This window comes from Notamacropus eugenii, chromosome 6 (genome assembly GCF_028372415.1).
Source record: "Notamacropus eugenii isolate mMacEug1 chromosome 6, mMacEug1.pri_v2, whole genome shotgun sequence".
Taxonomy (NCBI): domain Eukaryota; kingdom Metazoa; phylum Chordata; class Mammalia; order Diprotodontia; family Macropodidae; genus Notamacropus; species Notamacropus eugenii.
The window spans coordinates 107,826,917-107,852,367 of record NC_092877.1 but is presented as its reverse complement, the minus strand read 5'-3'; the positions used below and the strand labels follow the sequence as shown (position 1 = coordinate 107,852,367).

Below are 25,451 nucleotides of genomic sequence, written 5' to 3'. Positions count from 1 at the left end.
GAAGCCTTGACTTTGAAGTCTTCCTCTGATAGTAGGCATTGTTCTTCCTCATCCAAAAGGGTGGAATAAAATACCTGTTCACCAAGAAAGTAGGCTTCTATAGTCTTATTTTTTCCCCTTTTTTGGGCATTTTCCCAGCCTGTTACTTGACTTCTGAGTCCTTTGTCAAGAAGAGGGTATACTCTGGGGACCTGTAAGTTCTCCATTCCTCCAAGGTGGCACAATCAAGGGAGAGGAGCAACCCACAAGCAATCTGTTCTGCCCAGGATCTGCCAGTAGAGTTCCCTCTCTAGAGCCCCCTCTCTAGAGCCTTCACCAGTGCCATCGCCAGCACTCTTCCTCACCCCAGGAGAGCCACTCAGGGCTGAGATCCAGATCAACGAATCAATTCCCCCAGAGTCTGAAGGCTGCAAAAATGGATGCTGCAGCTGCTGCTGCCACAGACCACATTCCCTTCTCACCCAGGTGAAAGAGTTTTCTCACTGACCTTTGAAGCTGTCTTTGGCATTTGTGGGTTGAGCAATCTGGGAACCTCAGCTGCTGCCAGGGATTCTGTCCCCTGAGGCCTGCTCCAGTCCTGTTCCTGCTGGTGCTGCCAGGCCAAGACTAAGCTATGCTTCATGGTCTGCGCTCTGCCCTGAGCCCAGTGCAATAAATCTTTCCTGACAGCCTTCCAGGCTCTCTTGAACTGGAAATCTCTTTCATTCTGTCATTTTGTGGCTTCTGCTGCTCTAGAATTTGTTTAGAGTCATTTTTTTTACAGGTATTTTATGGGCTATTGGGCAAAGCTTCTACAGGTCTGTCCTTCTACTCTGCCATCTTGGCTCTGTCCCCCTCTGCCTCATTTCTTAGCTAGCCTTCATTACTGAAAGTGTGCTAACCCAGTCAAACTGAGACCTATTAAAAACCTTAGCTTAAAAAGGCCAAGGTTTCCCGCTGCTTCCAGGGCCATCTCCAGTTGTCCTGATCTGTATCTCACCACTAGACCCAGATGGCTCTGGAGAAGAAAGTGAGTTTGGTGACTCACTTAAATCCAATTCACTTGTTTGTCCTGGCATCAGTTCCCTTATGTCATGGGCCTCTTTGAGAACAAAGGACAAACCACACACAACCAGAACCTCTGAAGTCCATTAGGTTTAAATAAATGAACAAATGAATGAATATTATGTTATTGTTCAGTCATTTCAGTTGTGTCTGACTCTTTGGAACAGACTCAGAACTGCTGATGCCTGGCCAGAAAGCTAATGAACAGAAGGAGTGGAACAGGTAAGCAGGACAGGACAAGAGGTCTGTGTAGCACTCCACCAAGCTTGAAAGAAAGAGTACAATACCTAGCTGTAGCCAGTTCTAATCATTCAAAAGTCAGCTGAAGTGACTAAAAATACCAAAGATTTCAGAAAGAGTCAAAATCCTTATAAATCAACAGGAAAAGCAGTAACAATAGAAGGAAATATGACCTTAAATTCAGGCATCAATAATAAATACTGCAAAATAAAAGGAAAGTGATCCAAACTTGAAGAGCAAGGGGCCCCATGGAATTTGAGGAGAACATGAAACCATAACACATGGCTCCTGAGTGGTTTACAAAAGAAGTCAGAATTTATGAGAGCAGAATTTATGGCCTGCACAGCAAAAATAATGAACGGAAGAGAAAAATGAAATCTGCCACAAAAAGTCTCACTAAAGAAACAAAAGAGGAAACACTAGATTGGGAATACAGCTACACAGAAGTGAGGACAACCTAGAAGAGAAGCAAAAACCAATAACATTAAAATATATAAAGAGAATGAGAATAATGAGACAACATACCATAATTGATGGGATGCAGCAAAAGTGCTATTTGGAAGAAAATTCATAGCTCTAATTGCTTATGTTAATAAAAAAGAAAAAGCAGATCAATGAACTGGGCATGCAACTAAGAAAAAAACCTAGAAAAACAGCAAATTTAAAATCCCAAATTAAACAGCAAATTGGAAATCCTGAAAATCAAAGGAGAAATTAATAAAACTGAAAGCAAGAAAACCAATGAACTAATAAACTAGAAGCTGGTTTTGTGAAAAAAAATAAAATAGATAAATAGTTGGTTAATTTTATTAAAAAGAGGAAAATAATACTAACAGTATTGAAAATGAAAGGGGTTAATTCACCATTAATTGGAGAGGAAATTGTTGTTATTTTGCCCAATTATATGCCAATAAATTTGACAATCTAAATGAAATGAATGTGTAAATTTTAACTAATTAATAGATTAATAGAAGAGGAAATGGAATACTTAAATAACCCAGTCTTAGAAAAAAGACATTGACCCAGCAATACCACTCTAGGTCTTTATTCAAAGAGATCATAAAAACAAGGGAAAAGGACTCACATGCACAAAAATATTTATAGCTGCTCTTTTTGTGGTAGCAAAGAATTGAAAATTGAAGGGATGCCCATCAGTTGGGGAATGGCTGAACAAGTTGTGGTATATAAATGTAATGAAATACTATTGTGCTATAAGAAATAATGAGTAGGTGGACTTCAGAAAAACCTGGAAAAAATTCCATAAACTGATGCAAAGTAAAGTGAGAAAAACCAGGAGAACATTTTACACAGTAATAGCAATACTGTAGGATGAAGAACTGTCAATGACTTAGCTATTCTCAGTAATACAATGATTCAAGACAATTCCAAAGGACTCATGATGGAATATGTTATCCACATCCAGAGAAAGAACTATTGAGTCTGAATACAAATGAAAGCATACTATTTACTCTCTTTTTTTGTTGTTGTCTTGTTTCATCTTTCTCATGGTTCTTCGCATGGGTTCTAATTCTTCTTTACAACATGACTAATGTGAAAATGTGTTTAATTTTGTGAGAAACATGGTTGTGGGGATCACAGGACTTCCCAGGCAAGGTCAGGGAGTTAGCCTGGACAAGCTGCTGCTGCCTATTGTTTCCCTGGTAGTATGCCATTTGGAAGACCCTTGTGACAGATCCATTTTCACTGAAAGAACTCAGAAACTGAGTGGGTGAAGAAAGGCATTTATTACACTTCTCTCCAAGTAGCGGGTGAGGTGCTCATTAAGAACACCCGCACTGATACAAAAGCAGGAGTGAGGTTACACAGTTTTGTCCTTCTGGTTAGACTTAGGGTTAATTCAGACTCCTCAGGGTTACATTCTTTATTCCCCTACATTCCCTCCTTATGCGAATTTTCCAGGTGTGGTAGTGAGGATACTTGTAACCAGGACATGATCTCTAGGGTCAGAGCTGTTTGTCACATCACCACCTTTTTAGTTCTCCCCTGAAGGTAGGACATGCTCTAAAATCATCCTTGCAAAACAGGTTATACATTCTTATCTTATCACAAGCTTCCATCAGCCTGGGAGCTCTACTATTTCTCAAGAACATTTGTGGGAGCAAAATAAGATACAATAATATTCATTCTTTCAATATGCATGTATATGTAGAGCCTACATCAGATTGCATACCATCTTAGGGAATGGAGGAGGGAGGGAAAGGAAGAAAATTTAGAACTCAAAATCTTATGGAAGTGAATGTGGAAAAGTAAAAATAAATAAATAAATTCTTTAAAAAAAAGAAAAAGAAATTGAACAAACCAGCCCTTCTCAGCAATGCAAGGACCTAAAACAATTCCAAAGGAGTTAAGATGGAAAATGCCATCCACATCCAGAGAAAAGACTATGGAGTTGGAATGCAGAGTGAAGCAGGCTATTTTCTTTTTGTTTTGTTATTTCTCTCTCATGATTTCTCCACTTTGTTATAATTCTTCTATGCAATATGAGTAATGTAAAAATGTGTTTGATAGAATCATATGTGTAGATGCCTAAACCATGCAAAGCCATAACAGAGAAAGAATATTATAGACCAATTTCCCTAATGAATATTATTGCAAAAATTTTAAATAAAATACTAGCAAGGAGATTATAGCAACATAGCACAAAGATCATATTTTATGACCAGGTGGGATTTATACCAGGAATGAAGAGCTGGCTCAATATTAAGAAAACATTTATCAGCATAATTGCCATATCAATATCAACACCAACAGAAATCATATGCTTATCTCAAGAAATGCAGCAAAAGCCTTTAACAGAATACAACACTCATTCCTGTTAAATAAAACTCATGAGCCTAGGAATAAATGGAGCTTACCTTAAAATAAGTAATATTTATCTAAAAGCATTATCTGTAATGGAGATAAGCTAGAAGACTTCCTAGTACAATCGAGGGTGAAGTGAGGATGCCCATTATCACCACTATTATTCACTATTGTACTTGAAATGCTAGCTATAGCAATAAGAAAAAGAAATCAAAGAAATTAGAATGAGGAAACAAAACAGTCACTTTGTAGATGATATGATGGTATGCTTAGAGAATCAACTAAAAAACTACTTGAAATAATTAACAACTTTAGCAGAGTTGCAAGATACAAAATAAACCCACATAAATCATCAATATTTCTATATGTTACTAACAATGTCCAGCAGCAAGAGAAAGAAAAATTCCATTTAATATAACTGTAGACAATACAAAACATTTGGGAGTCTACCTGCAAACCCAGGAACTATAGAAACACAAATACAAAACACTTTTCATACAAGTAAAGTCAGATCTAAACAACTGGAAAAATATTAATGGCTCATGGATAGGTCAAGCCAATATAATAAAAATGATAATTTTACCTAAATTAATTTACTTATTCAGTGCCATACTAAATTACCAAAAACTATTTTATAGAACTAGAAAAAATAACAAAATTAATCTGAAAGAACAAAAGGTCAAGAATATCAAGTGAATCAATGAGAAAAAATACAAAGGTCTAAGCATACCAGATCTAAAATTATATTATAAAGTGAAAATCTTCAAAACTATTTGGTACTAAGAAATAGAGTGATGGATCAATGAAATAGAGCAGTCAGTATGGATATGCAGGCGTTTTTCCAGGGACAAAGATGCAACATCCCAATCTCCTGAACCCTCCCATATCATAGCTTTAAGTCACCTTACTGTTTAAGCTGTGGGGCTGTGTTGAGAACTCTCTTCATTTTCCTAAGAGCAAGCTGCTCATGAAATCCAGCTCTGAGTTCAAAGGTCAGGTTTTGGAATTCATAAGCTTAGTGTTGCTCTTGAGTCAGACACCAAGGATGAACATTTCTTCCATCTCTATCTAGGAGACAGAGGTTCTGCAATACTGTGATTTATCCTCTCAGGCTGAGCCTGTGCCACTCCCATGAACTTCTATCCCAAGGTTTATAAAATAACTTCTCTAGGGAAAAGGGAAAGGGCACCAATGGGAGAGAACAGTTATCCATTTGACTTTTATCATCTAGCATTGAAGATTGGGTGCTCCGACAAGAATCTATCCCAAGAATCTTCTTACCCAAACAAATTTATCTTAAGGGCAACCCCAGTCATTGATACTGGGATCACCTACAGGAGAGAGGATACTCTCTTGGATGTGGTACCTCAGAGTTGTTTTGTTTTGCATTTCTCCAATCAAAAGTGATTCAGAGCATTTTCTCATATGCGTATTGATAGCTTTGTTTTGATTCCTTCATCCAAAAACTACCTGTTCATATCCTTTGACACAGGGTGTTTCTATGAATATTTCTGTTATTTACTGGATTGTTGCTTATATCTTTTATTTCTCTAGGCTATTTGTCCAGTAGTGGGATTTATGGGTATATGGAAATTTGCTTCCAGTATCTTTTTTATGAATGGATGATGACTCAGTTTAAGAAGTAAGCTAGGTCAAGGCATTTTGAGTGAAAATTCTATTATACTTAAATCAGTAGACACACCTTTTGGGTGGAGTTAACAATGAACAAACAGCAAGTTTATTTATACATATACACTATGAATGTTATTTGTTTTATCTTGCTTATCCTCTGTGTATTTAAATACCTATACTTGACAATGAGGTTACATGAAGAATATTATAATTTTAGTATTTTGCCCTTTATCTTTCAGAACCCAGGTTGGAGGGGAAGAGGGATATGGGTGTGATTTGGAGTCAGAAGACCTGACCTTTTATGTCATCTGACACTTTACAATCTAAACAAGGTAGTCCAAGTGCCCTGGTCAGGTTGTGGAGGTAAAAAGGAGAAACCTGGGCCACTCTTCTGTTGAATACAATAATATCTAGTCTACCCTGAGTCTCTATTCGGCATCATGGAAGTAATGTTTGCATTTAGCCACATAATCCTCTACTTGAGCTTAAGTGAGGATCAAGCTAAGGTTAGTACACAGCAGAGGAGTGTATGGTGGCATGGGCTTTTGTTATGACCACCCTTGTGAGGTGTTGTGGAACGCAACCATTGGGTTTTCTTTCTGTTTGGGCATCTTGTGTCCCATATGTATACTTGTAATGCTCCCTGGGGCTGGGGAAAAACCTCCAAAGAGAGTGATTGATGAATCTAGAATACAGATTCAGCAATCAGAATGAAAGAACATTCTAGAATTTCCCCTTTCCTTAAGGGCAAGAAGTATGGCCTACCCAACCATCCTGCTGCCTGTTTTGTATGTTTCTTGAGCTAAGAATGGTTTCTATATTTTAAAATAAACTGTTGCATTTAAAAATTTTGCATTAAATAAAGTTTTATATTTAAAAATATAAAAACCATTGTGGTCTACAAGGAGTAGTTTGGTGGACCTTGCCTAGTATAGGTTTCAGAAATGGTAACTCTACACCCCTGGAAATTCCTCTGGATCTGTTGCTTCATCTGTAAAATGAGTAGACTGGATTAGCTCTGACATTTTACAATTCTAAGTCACACTAAACTATTTTGAACAGTGGGAATTTCAGTGCAGAAAACATCAGCAGAAGAATTCTCACTTTAGATTAAGGATGACAGAAAGCAGTTTGTAGGCATTTCTTATTGCTGAAAGTATACTCCAAGCTTAAGACTGCTTTTTCAAAAATCACCTTTTTAGCAAGAGAAGCTAGAAATCAAACCTTGACTGAGACATTTCAGTTTGGCTCATTTTATAAATGAGGAAACTAAGGTTCAGAGAGGATGACAAGCCCAGAGTATAACAAACAGATAGATACAGAATGAGAACCCAAATCACATTACTCTCTCTCATTACTCTTTTAACCCCTCTCAAAACATTTATAGATAATTGAAAGATATATTAAAGTTTTGGTTAATGATTAGTGAAAAGAAAGATCTATCTTTTTTCCCTGTCCAAGTTGAATGATCATTTAGGGCTCTGTGGACCATAGGTCAAGAACTCCTGCCCTACTGTAAATCCCTAGGGCTAGTGATACATATACTACCTTCTTATATTATCTTAGGTTTGATACAACAAAGCTACTTGGGTTATAAAATAACTGTGCTAAGAAACCCAAGTCACTTAAAAGCAGTGGCTCTACGGAACTGCAACAGCCCACAAACAGAACTCCATACCGTCTACTGCTTTGTCCACCTTGTTTCAGCACCCATCATTAGGCCTAACAGAGAACAGCGCCATGATTTCACAGAATGGTCAAAATTAAAAGTCACTGAAGTCACTGCTGTGTTGTATGAAGCTTTAACATTCTGCTTGTTTAAGATGACTAGACTGTGCTGTGGAGCTGAAAGGAGAGGTCTTAGAGAGATGCTAAGGCCCTATGGGACCAGGAACCTGATTGTTCAATCCCTGCTCTGCCACTTACTAGCTGTGACCTCGGGAAGTCAGAAGAGATCATAGAAAAATGATCCTAAAGGGAAAAAAAGGCAAAACTTTTCATCTTGCAGATGAGGAAACTTGCAGATGAGAAGTTATGACTTGCTCAAAGTCCCGTAGTTTTTTAGTAACAGAGAAGGGTCTAGAACACTAGTTACCCAAGTTTCAGTCCAAAATTTTCCTGTCAGACACCATGCTTTGGGGCCTATTTCCTTATCTTTAAAGCAAGGATTACATTAGATTAAATAATTTTCATTCAACTATTAAAATTCTATGGTACATTCTGGTAGGTCTAAAGAAACCCTTTCTGACAAAAAAGTATATGAGAAACATCTTTTAAATACTTAAATAAACTTATTTTAGAAAAAGAAATTGAACAGGTCATAAATGAGCTATCCAAGAAAAAAGCATCAGGACCAGATGGATTTACAAATGAATTTTCCCAAATGTTTAAAGAACAACTAATTCCAGTATTAAATAATAGTCACGGTTTCTCTTTTACCCAGGAACCCTAAGGGTCCTCTGCTCCCAGTATAATGTTTTTTTTTTTAAGGGGCCATCCCTTAATTAACTACTTAAAGAGGCCTATTCATTGAATGGGTGAATTCTCAAAGTGAAAATGTGATAAGACCTTAGCCTAAAATGGCAAGGGTCTTACATTGCATCCTGGGCCATCTCCAGTCATCCTGATGAATAGCAGGCTACTGGAACCAGATGGCTCAGGAGAAGAAAGTGAGGTTGGTGACCTTGCACAACCCTCCCTCACTGAAATCAAAGTCAACTGCAAGTCCTGTCATCATCTTGATGTCATGGTCCTCTTCAAGAACAAAGGACAAACACAATACAACAACATTATTTTGAATAATAGGCAAAGAAGGAGTCCTACCAAACTGCTTTAATGAAACAAATACGGTACTAATACCTAAATGTGAAAGAGCAAAAACAGAGAAAGAAAATTGTAGACCAATTTCATTAATGAATATGGATGCAAAAATCCTAAACAAAATACTAACTAGGAGACTACAAAGATTACGCATTGTGACCAAGTGGGATTTATACCAGGAATGTAGGGATGGTTTAACGTAAGGAAAAATATTAACATAATTGATGACATCAATAACAAAAGTACAAAATCACATGATTCTATCAATAGACACAAAAAAACCTTTTAATAAAATACAACACTTCTTTCTATTAAAAAACACTTGAAAGCATAGGTTTAAAGGGATGTTCCCTTAAAATGATAAGAAGCATCTACCTAAAACCATCAGCAAACATTATTTGTTATGAGGGTAAGCTAGAAGCCTTCCCAGCAAGATCAGGCATGAGATAAGGATGCTTATTGTCAGTAATATTATTCAATATTATATTAGAAATGCTAGCAATAGCAATAAGAGATGAAAAAGAATCTGAAGATAATAAAGCTATCTTTGCATATGATGACATATTTGGAAAATTCTAAAGATTCAACTAAAAATAAGTGGAAACAATTTTACCAAAATAGCAGGATATAAATAAACCATACAAATAATCAGTATTTCTACATATCATCAGCAAAACCCTGCAAGAAGAGATAGTAACAGATACCATATGCCATTTAAAATAACTGTAGACAGTATAAAATATCTGGGCACTCCCAGGTTTTGGTGCCTACCAAAACAAACACAGGAACTACATGGAAATAATTATAAAACACTTATTACACAAATAAAGTCAGGTTTAAACAACTGGAGAAATATTCATGATTCATGGGTAGGCAGAGCCAATATAATAAAAATTATGATTTTCCTTAATTTATTTATTCAATGTCATCCCAATTAAATTGCCAAAAATTTTTTATGAGCTAAAAAAATAAAAACAAAAGTCATTTGGAAGAACAAAAGGTGAAGAATATCAAAGGAATCTGTGGGAAATAAAACATGAAGAAAGGAGGTTTAGCAGAACCACATCTTCAACTACATTATAAGATAGAAATTGTCAAAACTCTCTTAGAAATAGAAAAGTAAGAAATGTCTAAGAAGAAAGGTCGATCAGTGTAACAGAGCAGACATACAATACACAGTAGCAAAGGATTATAGTAACCTCGTATTTGACATGTATAGATTTAAGCTTTGGGAATAAGAATTCAGTATTTGGTAAAAATTACTTGGAAAGTTGGAAAAGCAGTCTGGCAGAAATTGAACATAGACTAATATCTTAACACCATTTACCAAGTTAAGGTAAAAATGGATACATGATCTAGACATAAAGGAAGATATCACAAGAAAATCAGAGTATTAGAAATACTCAAATCAGCTACAAAAGACCTATGAAGGAAGATCCCATCCACATCTAAAGAAAGGAGCTGATAAACAGAAGTATATATAGTATGATTTTACAGACACACACACATTTGTATCTTATGGTAGTTTTCTCCAGGGTGGGGTGAGGAAGGAGGAAGAAAAAAAGTTTAAAGTGCATAGCAGAGAACAGAAGAAAACTTAGAAAGAAGAACAGAAAAACAGTAGCTTTGAAAACATAATATTTATTACAGTTTTCAAAAAAAGTACACTGTGAGATGGAAAAAAAATCATAGGCATCTTGAAAGCAGTCTTTGTCTATTAAGAATAAAGGAGGAAGTTGTAGCGGTGGAGGGTCCTCCAGGGCTCTGTGGCTGAGCCCCTTCTTCCCCAAGCTAGCTACCCAAGATTGGCAGCTGCCTCAGCTCCCTACCTGACAAGCGCTTCTCAGGAGTTGCCACTTGGTGTGGCAGTAATACCATCCAGACCAGCAGATCACTTTTAGCAATCCCAGACTACTACCAAATACTTCTGGGTCCCATTTCTAGCAACAGCTCTTGTGGAAGGATTGAGAACTCTGGGGAAGTGATCAACAACTCACATCTTCCAAAAATCAGAACCAGGCCATTAGTGGGCAAGCTTTTTGTTCGGGAAGCTGAGTTTAAGGCTCAGAGGCTATGAGAAAGGAACACCCAGTGCTGAGCCTTCTGTATGAGCAACAGTGCCCTCCCTGCCACTCTCTGAAGTGCCCTGGGCCTCAAGGTCCCTTTTCTCTCCTCCTCCCTTTTTACCTCCTTAGATTAAGCAGACTGCTTAAAGGTGGAAAGACTTGTTTTTTTGTTGTTTTTTTTTTTAAGGAAAACAAAGAACACAAAACAAGAAACCACACTTTTTAAAAAAAAACTATCTAAATTGCCCAGGTACTTTCTAGAAGGCTCATCAATTTTATATTGCACTCAATAGAAAATAATACAACTTTGATCGACCTTTAAAAAAGAATTAAGGAGAAGCTCTATACTACCTATAAAAACCAACTTCCATCACTGTGATGACTCTGTGAACTGGTTCAACTATTCTTGAAAAAAATTACTAATTAAGCTAGGCATATTCTTCATAGACAGACAGAAAAGTTCTGCATAATCCAAGTAACAGCCCTACAGCACTTTTGTAGTACAGAAAAACTGGAATTAAAAACAAAGTAACTGTTGATTGATTGGAGAATAGTTAAACAATTTCTGATATGTGAATAGAATATTGATGTGCCATAAAAATTCTATGAACTAAAGCAAGGTATAGTAAACAGAACAAGGAAAATACCATATGCAATAAATTAAAATGTAAAAGGAAACAATCACAAAAAGAATTCTTAATAAGTGTGGCCCACCAGAAGGAAAAATGCTCCCATGTACCTTCTTTGCAGAGGTGGGACATTAAACATCCTATCAGACTTAGTTGATGGGTTGGTTATATTGGCTCAACTGCCTTTTTTTCTATTTTTTATTCTTTGTCACAATATGTAATTCTTTAAGGAGGGGAGAAGGGAGGGATATTTGGAAATGAAGGTGACATAAAAATAGAAGGTATCCATATAGATTTTAAAAATGAAATTCAAAACAATTTACCATGCAGACAAAAGGGGACAGACAAAATTTGATGAGTAGGAAATAAAGATACAGGGGAAAGGAGAATCCAAACTAAATAAAAGAATGTCTTAAACTACAAACAAATTTAACTTTATGTAAACTTAGGGGAAATAAGGTAAAATATGGAGTTTACTTTTACTGGAATTGGAAAACCATCATGATTTAGTAATTAAATATCCTTGACAGGGCACTGTTGTTCCTGCAGTAATATCAAATAGTGTTTCCATGGACTGATAATGGCAGAAATTCATGCCAACACTTTAGTGTGATCATTTAGTATATGATTACTAGTTTTATCTCTCCCTAGGTTCAGGTCTGCTGGATCAAAGCCAATTACCTAAGGCTTAAAGATAAAAAAAACTTATGAAGACTGCCACAGAAGAAAGCAACTAACCAGCAAAAATATTAGAAAGTCTAAGAAAGATAAAAACCCAAGGGGGATTAACTAGTCCTTCACAGGTGAAAACAAGTATAAATACAGCGACATAAAAATGTCAAGCTTTGTTTTCCTTTAATTGCATTAGAGGAAGCCAAGTGGTACAGAGGATAGACCTCTAGGCCTGGAGTCAGGAAGATCTCATTTGAAATCCAGCTGCAGACACTTAATAGCTTCTGGACCATGGGCAAGTCACATAACCTTTGTCTGCTTCAGTTTCTTCAACTGTAAAATGGGGATAATAATAGCACCTACTTCTAAGGATTATTGTGAAGATTAAATATGATAAAAATTGCAAAGCAGTAGAAGCAATGGGGCAGGATAGGATGGAGGGAAATATAGTTAGTCTTACACAACATGACTATTACGGAAGTCATTTGTAAAACTACACAGATATGGCCTATATTAAATTGCTTGCCTTCTCAAAGGGAATGGGTGGGGAGGGAGGGATGAAGAGAAGTTGGAACTCAAACTTTTAGGAACAACTGTCAAGTACTGTTCTTGCTACTAGGAAATAAGAAATACAGGTAATGGGGTATAGAAAGTTATCTGGCCCTACAGGACAAAAGAGAAGATGGGGACAAGGGAAGGGAGGGATGATAGAAGAGAGGGCAGATTGGTGATAGGGGCAATCAGAATGCTCGGTGTTTTGGGGTGGGGAGAGGGGATAAATGGGGAGAAAATTCGGAACCCAAAATTTTGTGAAAATGAATGTTAACAGTTAAATAATTTAAAAAAAATTGCAAAGCACCGAGCACAGAGCCTGGCACATAGTGGGCTCTTAATGTTTTTTCTTTCTTGTCAATTTAATTTGCATATCCCTGTGCTCAGGCTGGCTCATGAAAAAAGGAACTTGGAAGATAAGGTTCTGAGTAGGCCAGACTTTAAGCAGATATCACTGCAACTCAGAAGTGAGATATGAAACATATTGTACTTTTAGCAGCATTAGTAGGCTAACATAAAAAGGAAAGTTTTTTTCTTAAGCAAAATTAATTATTTGGTTAATTTTTAAACAAGCATTCTAATACTTTTTAAAAAACTAGGTGTCTTATTTTACCTAGGCTGAAGAGCAGGACTTTTATTGACCCAATTCCACCACTAACCGCCAGGGGGAGAAGCAACCTGTCTTCGACCAGAGCAGGCTCAGACTTTTTCAGGCAGTGAGGTAACCCAACTCCCCTCCTGGAGCCCTCACCGTTATAATGTTGGTACTGAACTTAGCAAGGACACCTGCTTGGTATAGCCCACTACTGCTCAGAACTCTTAAAGAGATTTACCAACCTCAGTCTGCCAGGTTAAAGTATTTCAAGATAAATGTTTTCCTTTTGTCATCCTGTGCATTTTACCCACTTAAAGACATTACAGAGGGCTTCACTAGGCTACCAAGGAGATCCATGGCACAAAAAAAGGTTAAGAATCCCTGATTTAGAGCAGTTATTTGAGAGCCAGTGAAATAATTTCTATTAGTTCCTCAAAGCTGTAATTGTGCAAAAAACCCAGCAGCCTGCAGAACTGTTATCTTCGTTCTGTGGGGGAAAAAAGCAGTATCTGGAAAACAGCCTTTGGGATAGATTCTCTTGGACATACCCTTATTTTCTATCCATGTAGTTTACTTTGCAGTGGATAGAGTTTTGTTTCTCTTTGGATGCAAGAAAACGCAAGTACCTAGCATTCATCTTCTCTGTTTGGGGCTGAGTTTTCCTCTGTGCTTCACTTAAATCCAGAAGTTAAGGCTCTAGAATGGACTAAAATTTGGCTAAGGACATAAACATCCAGTAAACCTAGAAATGCTGTTGCCATTTTAGGAGAAATGTGTCATCCTCCCTTAGGCAGCAAGGAGAATATTTTTTTGAAAGTGACCTATGCAAAGTTGATACATTTTTATTCCTGGGCTCTATTCCCATAGCATTTCCACAGAAAAGAAAAACAAGAATAAAAGAGAGAGAGAGGGGAGAAAAAAGGGAGAAGAGTGTAATTAAGAGCGTATTATGTGTCATCCACTATATTAAGTACTTCACAAATAATTTTGAGGCAGGATTTATTCAGGTCATCTTGACTCCAAGTATAGTGAAGTTAAATTAATTTATAAACTATGTGATCCCCAAGTGACCTGTATGGGGAAACTAGATTCTTGAACAGATTTCCTGAACGCATGAAGCTGCTTAAACTTAAACTATGACAAGCAGCACCAACGAAGGGAAAAAGATTAACCTCTAGAGTTTAATCAATTTTCAAGTCACATGAATCTCATCAAGTTTAGACATTTTCAAAGTATTTGATACAAAAATTTCCAAAACGTACTTATTGTGTCCAGAAAACTTGTCACCTCTTTTCCCTAAAGCATTACTTCCAGTAAAATGAGTGAAATGATTGCAATGTGTATATCACATTTATTTTGCAGTTTGCAGTTTAGAAAGCACTTTCCTTACAATCCTGTGAAGAAGAGTAATTTATTACTCCCATTTTACTTGAGGAAGCTGAGAGGTCACATGCTACTCAATGGTGGTTCTAGATTTGGAAGCTGGGTCTGTTGGTTCTACATGATTACACTACAATTTAAAGTCCAACAAATAACAATTAAATTCCTAGCAAGTACAAAGCAGAGATGGCGGCAATGTTTAAAGACCTTATTCCTTATCTCCAAGTTCATAAAGTAATGAAGCTATAAAGCCACATATGATAAGTACTATCTATAGAGTTCAGAGGTACAGATTCACTTCTAGCTGGGGCAGTCAAGATGTAGAGCACTGGAGTTTGAGATGTGCCTCAGAGGATGTATGTACGTGGGGAGGGGAGTGAAGGCATTCAAGTTGGGAAGGGGATATAGGAAGCAAAGACACAAAAGCAGAAAAAGCTAAGGTACATTTGGAAGACATCAAACATCCTTAGTTGGTCTAGAACTTAGGAAGAATTTGGGATCAGTGGACTATATCTTACTATAGGAGTTTATTTTTAGTACTGAAATGTTCCAAGTGGCATCTAGGAAGATTATTCAATTTATTTATTGGTTGGAGGGACAGTGTCTCTACATCTGATACATTTGCCAGTGGGACCACTTAAACTTTTCAATGTCCAAGTTGTAGGAACAGTACCTATTCAGCATTAGTGGAGGGAACCTGGTACTGATGAGGTCATAGGTCCAGACTCCTTCAGCGGCTCCACTCTCCCCACCAAAAATAAACCCGAAAAACCTGTTGTGCAAGATAAAGGAAGACTGCTCAGAAAAGGAAAATCTGTCAGAATTCTTAGATGCAATGTAATAAGACTCTAAAAGTGGAGACAAGGGCATGGAGAAAGGTAATTAAATAACAAAAGCTGAAGTCTTCAAACTCCAGCAAAGTAAGGTTAAGAGGGATGTCAAGTATGACTCCCAATGCTTCAAGCCACTAACTGGAAGAACAGTGAAGAATTAGAGGAATAGGGAACAAAAGATGAGATTGTTTGTGAGGAACAAGCTAGTCTTTGAACAGCTGGGATTTAGCTGAGGAGACAGCACAGAGTTGGGGTTTAGTTGAGGCAACTACAGTGTTCAGAATTTGGGATTAACATCTGTGCAAACCAATCTGGGAGGCATCTATAGAGGTAATAGCTAAGATATTGGGAATGGACGAGATCTCCAAAGGGGTATAAATAAAAAAATGAGTTACAAGAGTTACAACATTCCCAAAGGACTCTTGAGGCAAAATGCCATCCACATCCAGAGAAAGAACTATGGAATCAGAACGCAGAATGAAGCAGACTCTTTTCTTTTGTGTTGTGTTTTGTTTTTTAATCATGGTCTCTCCCATTCATTTTAAATCTTCTATGCAACATGACTAATGTGAAAATGTGTTTAATAAGACTGTATATGTAACACCCATATAAGAATGCATGCTATCTCAGGGAGGGAGGGGGAGAAAATTTAAGACTTATGGAAGTGATTGTTGAAAACCAATTAATTAATTAAAACTAAAAAAAAAAAGAGAACTGAGAATAATAAGCATGGGTAAAATGTCCACATTTAGGGAAAAGGATGATAAAAGAGTATTCAGTGGAGTGACAAGTTAAGCAGGAAGAACACTAGGTAAGTGGAGTCTTATGAAAATGAAGGGACAAAAATTTAAAGGGTTATCATCTGGGCCAAATACCACAGAAAGAACCAGATAACATGATAAAAAGGGATTAGATAATCTCTAAGGTCACTCAAGCTTTCCATTGATCTGCTAACTTCTTTGAGAAATTTGGTTCTATAAGGAAGAAAAGAGGACAGTTATAGGGGGCAGCAGCTGGGTTAAAATTAAACGGTTTTTTTCCTTCCAAGTTAAAATTATTTGGTGGAAGGCTTGAAGCCAGGGAAGGGGAAGAGATTGACGATGCTAAAAAATAGCCTCCCAGGTAGAAGGGTTAGTTTGAAGCAGAAACGATAGGGTAAAGAAAGAGATTCATTGTAGAGAAAGGGTACAATTTACCTAGTGAGGAGATGGGCCACCCTGGAAGCTAGGGATGGCAACATAGCCATAGAAGAAAACAAACTTTTTAACACTAGCCATGGGATAAATTTGGATCAAGCCTTCAATTTATAATTTTGCCTGTATTAAGCTACTAGGCAGGTCGTATAAAGTATAATTTGATTGTGAAATTTTAATGCCACTTTGTAGAACCAGCCTGTCAAGTCCTGCCAAGTATACTTGCCCAATGATGTACTGTTACAATGTGAATATACTGTTACTCTACAAACTTATCCCATGTACATATCTTTCCTCATGGAATGAAAACTCCATTGAGAGATAGGAATAACAATTTTTTGAGTCTTTGCAGCCTTGCACATAGCCATGTCAAAAACATGGTCAGTGCTTAATAAATGCTTTCTTATTGTTCTGGGAAACTAGCTAAGATTAAAAAACAGAAGATGCCAATTTTTGAAGCCAATAGATTAAAATAATTGTAAAGGGAGAATGAGAATTAAAGTAAAATGAACCAGCAAAATAAAAACTGTATGACCAGCAAATATGAAAATATCGAGTCAAATAACTGCACTTCTCTCCAATTCTCTCATGGGGCCAGGAGGGGAAGACTCAATGGGAATTAACTTGATACCCACTTCTTGAAAGCAGATTTTCCAAGTTTCTCAGCTTCTGGACATACATGCACTGTCATTATCCAGTGCTGTCACCTCATGGCCTTGTCTTCTCTTTCCGCCCATTCAAGAAATATGAATATGTCATGGACACAGTCTTATCAGGTTTGCTATGACAGATCAGATTTATTGTAAAAAACTAACCTGGAAAATACTGGGAATTATGGATATAAGAGATCTTAATTGACTATAATGCAAAACAGGAGACAAAGCCATAGCTCTTACCATCATTTCCAAGATACATTTTTGCATTAACTTTATACATTTAGGGTATTTGCAAAGTCTAGAAGTAATTTAGAGAGCTAGCTCTGTAATAGGAAATAACGTTTTATCTTTTATCTCAAGATATGAATAGCATGTCACTGATAACATACCATGGTTATTACTAGACAACAGATAAGAGATTATCAAAATATTTTCCAGACAGGATTACAAAATTCCTCTTATACAGGAATATACATACTAAAGATGAAGATACACACACATTCTCCTAGACTGTGAACCAAGTGAGAAATTTTATTAGTACTTTGATATGATTAATTTAGAATAATCTTTTCTCTTGCTGATTGCAAATGCTTTTTGAAGCTAAATTAGAATCTTTCTTCTTACAAACTGCATTCTCTGATTTTCTTATCCGCCTGCTTCAAGAAAACCCATGTGTTTAATATGCTTCCTCGAAGTTTAGCCCATACCAAATGGTTATTTAATCCGAATATCTGGGCTGCAAACTGAGCTGCTCCCTCAGGTGAAAGTATAGTTGAACAGCCAAGACCTAGAAGGACAGAAAAAAAAGTCAAGAAATCCAGCTGTAACACAATATGTATCTTCTAGGAAACAATTTTTTCACTCTATAGACATTTAACATAAATCTCCATATCTATTAAACAGAAAACAAATAACAGACTATCTTACAATCCACCATCTTTCTCAACGACAGTAGATATGGGAGAAGTACCTGCTTTAATTTGATAGGGCAGCTATGTAGAGTCTAGCTTTAGTCTGCTGTGCTCTTTTAAGATCAGCTAAATATCTTTATTAACAAAAAGATATTTAAGACGAATAAGGCTTGGCCAACTGAGAGCTTGTGGTTATTCTGATAAATCATTTTATTTGACTAGAATGCTAAAAGCTGGAATTCCTGTGCTTTGCAGAACTCTCAAATTTGGAGTCTGCTTTTTAACAAAACAACCAAAACCCAAACCCAAATCCCAACCACATTCAAATTTGGAAGAGAAGGTACAGATCATTTGGTCTAGGTGTCAAGAATATCCTAAGAAAGGACTGCCATTCAGAAATGGATTGGATTAGTTGAACCAATATTCCTTCTAACTCTGAGATGTTGTGGATCTCCCACATTATGCAGAAATATCTCCGACAAACTGAATTCTTCCTCAGTTGGAGAACTCAAGATCTCAAAAGTATATGACATCTTTATACAGTCTGCTTGCCAAACCAACTATATTTAATATGTTCATTCCACATAATTAATTTTCACAGACTCCTCGTTGATTCTAAAGAATAGTTTTTAACAAATTTGTCAACACTGTCTTTTAGTTTAGAAACATAAAAACTGACATTATTTTAAAAGAATGTTGTAAAAAAATGATTGTGTCCTTAATGTGATTGTTAAAAGACGCATTTAATAGGAATTGTTACCAAAAAATGAATGAAGGCCATAATGGTGGAATATGATTAACATAATAACAAAAACTGCTTTTAAAACTAAAAGTTACTATTATAAAACTGCTTCATGAAGAACAGTGTTGCAGGACTTCTTACCACTAGGCATTCGAAGTGAGGACCACACATCCTGAGCTCCCCAATCAGGTGTAAGGGGAGGACAGTTGATTACTGGATATGCAGTGTTACCAGACATTACTGGTCCCAAACCATTGCTTCTGCCAGCTACTGCCACAAATACAGTAGGAACACCATCTCCTGGATTAAACAAGAGCTCACAATTACAGACTGAAAAACTCCACAAATACCAAGCTACTCCAAAGTAAAAAGCCTTAATTCTGAGCTTTTACTTCATCACATAGAGCAAATCTAGGCTATCTTTATCTAACTTCTGGGTAATTAGTACTTTTATTAATTAATAATGCTAACATTTTAATAAAAGAGGTCAGTTGCACTCTTGAATGCCAAAGACTCTCATGGTGGCAGACCCAAGGCTTACATGGCCCTGGAAGAAGGTGTTACTGCTTGAAAATCAATTCTGATTGGGAATGAATATTATAATGAGGGGCTGGACCTATTCTAATTAATAATAAGTTATATTAATAATAATAATAATTAATAATAAGTTTTGATGATGTCAATTACTTCTAAATTGCCCAGCCCTGGACAATCAATTCAAAGAATTTATCCCCACCCAAACCAGAGTAGAAGGCTGAGAAGAGTCTGAACAATATTGAGAAAAGCTCTTTATCATGAGAATTATAGAAAAAGGGGAAACTCAGGATCTCTCCAAATCCCTGGACTGGAGATGTTTCTCCCAGAAGCATGGAACTCATCAGTTCTATGTGCCACTGGGTTTTGTATTTCCTCATTTCAGTGAAATGCTGTCATTGAGCCTAGTGGCCCACTTCAACCCAAATGTCAACAGAGAAGACTTGGTCAGAGTAGTCAGAGCTGAGGGAGAGAGAGAAAAGCAGGCAGCTGGCTAGTGTGAGTGAGAGCGCTGGTCTGTGATTTAAGGGAGCTGGTTTGTGGGAAGCCTAACAAGGGGATAACAGCCTAAGAGCTTGGGGATAGTGCTGCCCTCCACATCGTTGTTGTGTATAGATTATGATGGATTTGGCTTTCTGGTGTCTGAATGAATGTTTTGGTTCTGTCTCCCATGTGGAGTCTGTGGTTATTTCGCAATTCAAAGTGCAGAATATTCATGGCTGCCACAGGCGCTGTGAATATTGAGTTGGTGTTACACAAAGGGGTGAGAAAAACGTTTAAAATTTAAAGACCAGACCTTAAGATCATGATATAGGACCAACGGTATGACAATCTTCTACTTAATTCATAAATCAATTTTATTTTCCCCTCCTTGTTACACTTTCCTCTCTACATTCCGTCTCTTGTCCTTTAAATTACTTTTCATAAATAAAGAACACCTTAAATGTAAGACTACTCTACAGTCTCTCTAAAGCCCCCTAACCTTTGCCTCCACTGAAACAAAATATTTATTTTGTTTATTGGTAGAAACAATAATTTTGTGTCAAAATGAATGATACCCAAACTACTCTAGAATTTGTTGTTTTATCTAATAAGTTATTTGAATTTTACCTTCATACTCTGCTTTAATCTTTAGAGTTTCATCCGGTCCTTTATGGGCAGATGTTACTCGAAGTTCACAGGGAATTCCATAGTTTCCACAAGCCTTCTTAATTTTTTCACAATGACCAAGGTCAGAAGTTGAGCCCATCAATACCACAACTCTGCATGAACTTTCCACTTTATGAAGCAACTAAAGAGAAAAACACAGATGTGAGAGCATAACAGAGTACAAAAACTATATGATTATTACACAGAATGGTAATTTAAACTACACAAAATGTCCAATTACTTTCTCACCTTTTGGCAGTCCATTTTTAAGATTAAGAAGCAAATGTCAAGAAAGTTATCTAAAATAAATTTATGCAAAAAAGCAATTTCCAAGATAAATCATCATTAGAAATCCAAACCCAGCAAAACACTATTGAAAGTATCTTTCTTCTAGTTGGACCCTATGAAAGGATCAGGATCCAAGAGTTAATCAAGAGTTGGAGATTTACTGCGATTATTTTATATTTTGGGGTTTAATATGTCTGTATACACTTCTAATAACGTCTCATTTGATGTAATGTGCCTTAATTCACACCAAATCCTAGAGACCATTGCCACATGGAAATTATTTGTAGTGTTGAATAATTGTTGGTCATATTTAAGTTGTAATATGTTGAATATTAATGGAAAGATTTCTCATGTGACATGAATAATTTTATCTAAACCTGCAACTTTTCAAGATAAATTAAAGGCAATTTAGACTCAAAAAAAAGAAAAAGAAAAAAAGAAATCCAAACCAATCTACAGTTTGTACATTGTTACCAATATATAAGAAAAATTGACCATAACCATGAACTGAGATCTTGAGCCTAAAATCAAACTATGTTTGCTATATTGTACTTCCTAAGGCATGGAAGCATATCAACATATGAATGATGTTCTAGAAAGGATATGGGGATAGTTATAGGTTGCTTATATAAAAAGTAGATCAAACTGGGATGCTTTGCCCCCAAACTTCAAAATTCTCAACGAGAGAATCTATAGGTTTCTTTAAAAAACACATTCAAGAGAAATTTCTAGAAAGAAAATATACACTTGTGGCCTATTATAAAAAAAGATTACCTCCACTCTTTCTGCCACCCATTCAAAGTTTTTCTTCACCATCTGAAGGCCTTCAGGAGTCACTTCCTTAAGGTCCCGATATGACTAAAAATACAGACCCAGAAAGTTTAGAATAATTTCCACCCCAAAAAAGCTTCCTGAACTTTCCACAAGGCACAACCGCAACAACTTGGCTAGAGCTTTACTGTTTTTATCTGAGCTTTAAAGTTTCCTTACATATTTCTGTCATGGAATAACAGTAACTAGGCTCATTAGAGGAGGGGAAAGACAGGAAAGGGGACTGTTTTAAGCATTCATTAATGTACTAATTTACTTATTTTTCACATTAAACCGAAAGCCATTATCCACTAAGAAATTTTAACCAAATCATACTTTTGGTTGTATTAATTTTTCCATTTCTATTTTCTCTGTCTAGTAAACAGGTTGAAGAGAGAATCCAAAAAACATTACCTGTTTGTCTTTTTGTTGGGCTCTATCACCAGATGGCCAGAGCCTCCAGGAATCATTATCAATAACATCAGCAAGAACAATTTCTTTTGTAGTTACATCAACACCAAATTCAATCTATAGAAAAAAAAATAAGAGAAACCACCTAGAATACTAAAGATAATTCTCCTTACTTGTAAATTTTTATTTAAGTCTCCATTTGACCCACATATACAAAAATATTTATAGCACCTTTTTTTTGTGGTGGCCAAAAACTGGAAATTGAGGGGATGCTCATCAATTGGGGAATGTCTGAATAAGTTGGGTATACGATTGTATTGGGATACTATTGTGACACAAGAACTTCAGAAAAACCTGGAAAAGACTTATATGAACTGATGCTCAGTGAATTAAGTAGACCCAGGAGAACACTGTATACAGTATCAGCCACAGTGTGTGATGACTGACTTTGATTGACTTAGCCCTTCTCAGCAATGTAAGGACCTAAAACAATTCCAAAAGACTCATGATGGAAAATAGCATTCATATCCAGAAAAAAAACCATGGACATACAGCAAAGCAGACCATTTTCTTTTTCTTTTTTCCTTTCTCACGGATCCTCTCACTTGTTCGAATTCTTTTATACATGACTAATGTAAAAATATGTTTAATAGGAATATACATGTAGGGTCTATCTTAGATTGCATGCCATCTTGGGAAGGAAGGAGAAAATTTAAAACTTATGGAAGAGAATGTTGAAAACTAAAAATAAATAAACTTATTAAAACAAAATAAAGTTTCCATTTGTTTGTACCTTCATGTCAACCAGTGTACAGTTCAGAAGTAACCAGGATTTTTCCAGTATTTCAAAAATAGCTTGTGTGGAATGACTCATGATATCCACTTCAGTCTGACCTATGTTAAGTCCAGCAAAACACCATTTTGCAGCAATAACCTGTTCTTCAGACCACTGTGGATCATTGTTAGCATCATCCTGTGAACAAAGAACAAATGTATGTAGGAGTTAAATCAGAATCCTTCTGAAATTTTAACAAAAGCTGATGTACGACTTAATTCTTTAAGGGTTCCCATTTATAAAATGTATAAATGCATATGAAAATTAAATCATAATACAGAAACCAATTTATTTCCTTTTTGCTAAAATAACTTTTTGTAAAGTACAAATTTACATTTTTCCACTTTAGTTTTTATTTTTTAATGCTGCTTTTGGTATGAATTTAAAAACAAACCAGTTAAGTTTGAAACATGAATAGCTTGTTAGTATGCCACATGAAATAAATTACTAGTATTTAACTCAGACTGTAATTTTATTACAACCATCCCCTCCATCTTGTTGAGAGCTCCAACTTTTCATTCCATCAGTTTATTAAGCACTTTCTATTACATGCCAGGCACTGTGCTAAGTGTAGGAATAAAAATTTTTAAGAAATTCATGCCTTAATAGTAGCTCAGTCTAATGGGAGAGGCAACATGCAGTCATACATAAAAAAGCTAGGAAGATGATAAACTGGAAATTATCACCAGAGTGAAGGCACTAGAATTAAGGGGGATTGGGGAAAGTTTTCTACAGGAGGTGGAATTTTAGTTGGGACTCAAAGGAAGTCACAAAAGTCACTAGGCCAAGATTAGGAGGGTGAGCATTCTATGACTGGAGAAAGCCAGTGAAAATGCATGGAGTGGGGAGATGGTAAGTCTTGCTCAAGGAACAAGAAGGTCAGTGCCACCAGATCAGAGTACACAATAAGCTGAAGACTAAAAAGGAAGGCAGAGGGATCAGGATTGTTATAAAGGGATCTGAATGCCAGAGGAACTTGTATTTGATCCTGGACATGGTGACAAAGAGACACTGAAGTTTATTTAATGGTGGGTGACATTATAAGATGTGCTTCACAAAGATCAGTTTGGTTACTGGGTAGAGGATGGATTGGACTGGGGGAGACTTCATGCAGGGAGACCAATCAGCAACTTAATTCTACAGGCCGGGCATCAGGAGATAAGACCAGGCATTAGGATAATGGCAATATCAGGAAAGAAGGGGGCATATATGAAAGATGTTACAAAGGGAAAATTGATAGATTTGGTAAAGTCTTGGTAAATTGAAAGACGTGCTAAAAAGAGTGCTTACAGAACACCTATGGTGAATGGAAGGATGATAGTATCCTTGACAGTAGGAGAGATCTTGAAAGAGGGGTTTGGTTTGAGGGGAAGATAATTTGTTCAGTTTTGAAGGTATTGTGTTTTAAGTTGTCTATGGAACATCTAGATGGTCAAACAGCAGCTGGAGATGCAGCTCTGAGAGTCATCCGTATAGAGATGACAATGAATTCATGGGAGCTAATGAGGTCACCAAATGAAACAGTATAGAGGAAGAAACGGGACCCAGACAGAGTTCTGGAGCCACTTAACCAGATTCCAAAGCTTGGCATCATCTGTGACTTTTTATTCTCCTTCACCACTCATATCCAAACATCTGCCAAGTCTTACTGATTCAACCTTCACAACACCTCTCACATGTTTACTTTTCTTCACTTACCTAGCCATCATCCTGGTAAACCTCTCACCTCAACTATTATAATAGCCTCCTAACTGGCTTCTCAGGTTCCTGTTAATCTCCTCATCTCTCACCAATCCATCCTCCACAGAGGTGCCTGAAAACTTTTCGGGAAATACAAGTATGACTATGCTACTTTTCTACTCAGGAAGTTTCACTGATTCCCTACATCAAGTAAAATACAATACAAAACCCTTGGCTAATGATGGCTGTAACCTACTTTTTCAGACTTCTTTCCTATTCTTTCCCTTCTGCACGTGTATTGTACCTTGCATTCAAAGAGGACTAGATGCCATTTCCTGAACATGTCCCCTCCTACTTGTCTGACTGTGCATAAGCTCTTCTTCCTGTCTACCTCTCAGATCCTCTTCTTGCTTTATTTAAGGCTTAGCTCAGGTACAAACTTAAATAAAACTTTTCCTGATTCTTTGGTGTTCTCCAACTAAAAAAAAATTATCCTGTATTTATTTATCGGTTTTACAGATTGTCTTTTATGTGCATTCCTAATCTTCTACCTCATAAGAGACAAATATGCTCTTAGAAGGGACTGTTTAACTGTCCAAAGAGCCCATGAAGTGCCTTGCACACAGTAGGGATTAATAAATAAATATAAAAAATAAATAATAAATAAAATGTTTGTTAAATTGCATTCAACTGAACAGGCATTTTTACTTTTACCTACAACAGAATAGGCCAAAGCATTTTAGGCCAATTACATTTTCAAAAGCTGCAATTTATCTGACCCCCTTTCAATCTTAAGAATTTCCCAAAAGCCTAGACAAAGAGATGTCAAATTCAGAATATTAAAGAGCATTAAGCCCCCCAGGCTTCATTTAGTGTAGCAAATAAAGCAAGAGAATCACAACTAATTACAGACTCTGAATGAACATAAATACAGAACTGACTTTTCCTTCAAGATA

At 36.5% G+C, this 25,451-nt stretch overlaps 1 protein-coding gene across 7 annotated transcripts in view; it reads right to left on the bottom strand.

Annotated features, from left to right (window-relative positions):
- Positions 1-17,248: 17,248 nt before the first annotated feature.
- PAICS (phosphoribosylaminoimidazole carboxylase and phosphoribosylaminoimidazolesuccinocarboxamide synthase) overlaps positions 17,249-25,451 on the bottom strand; it is a 55,890-nt gene continuing 47,687 nt past the window's right edge. For all 7 annotated transcript variants that reach the window (XM_072620826.1, XM_072620831.1, XM_072620827.1 and 4 more), the window contains 6 exons: positions 22,774-22,953; positions 21,984-22,097; positions 21,534-21,617; positions 20,433-20,613; positions 18,930-19,088; positions 17,249-17,922 (listed from right to left, as the gene is read on the bottom strand). In XM_072620826.1, the coding sequence (XP_072476927.1) occupies positions 17,756-17,922; positions 18,930-19,088; positions 20,433-20,613; positions 21,534-21,617; positions 21,984-22,097; positions 22,774-22,953 (885 nt within the window). In that variant the 3' untranslated portion in view covers positions 17,249-17,755. The remainder of the gene's footprint in view (positions 17,923-18,929; positions 19,089-20,432; positions 20,614-21,533; positions 21,618-21,983; positions 22,098-22,773; positions 22,954-25,451) is intronic.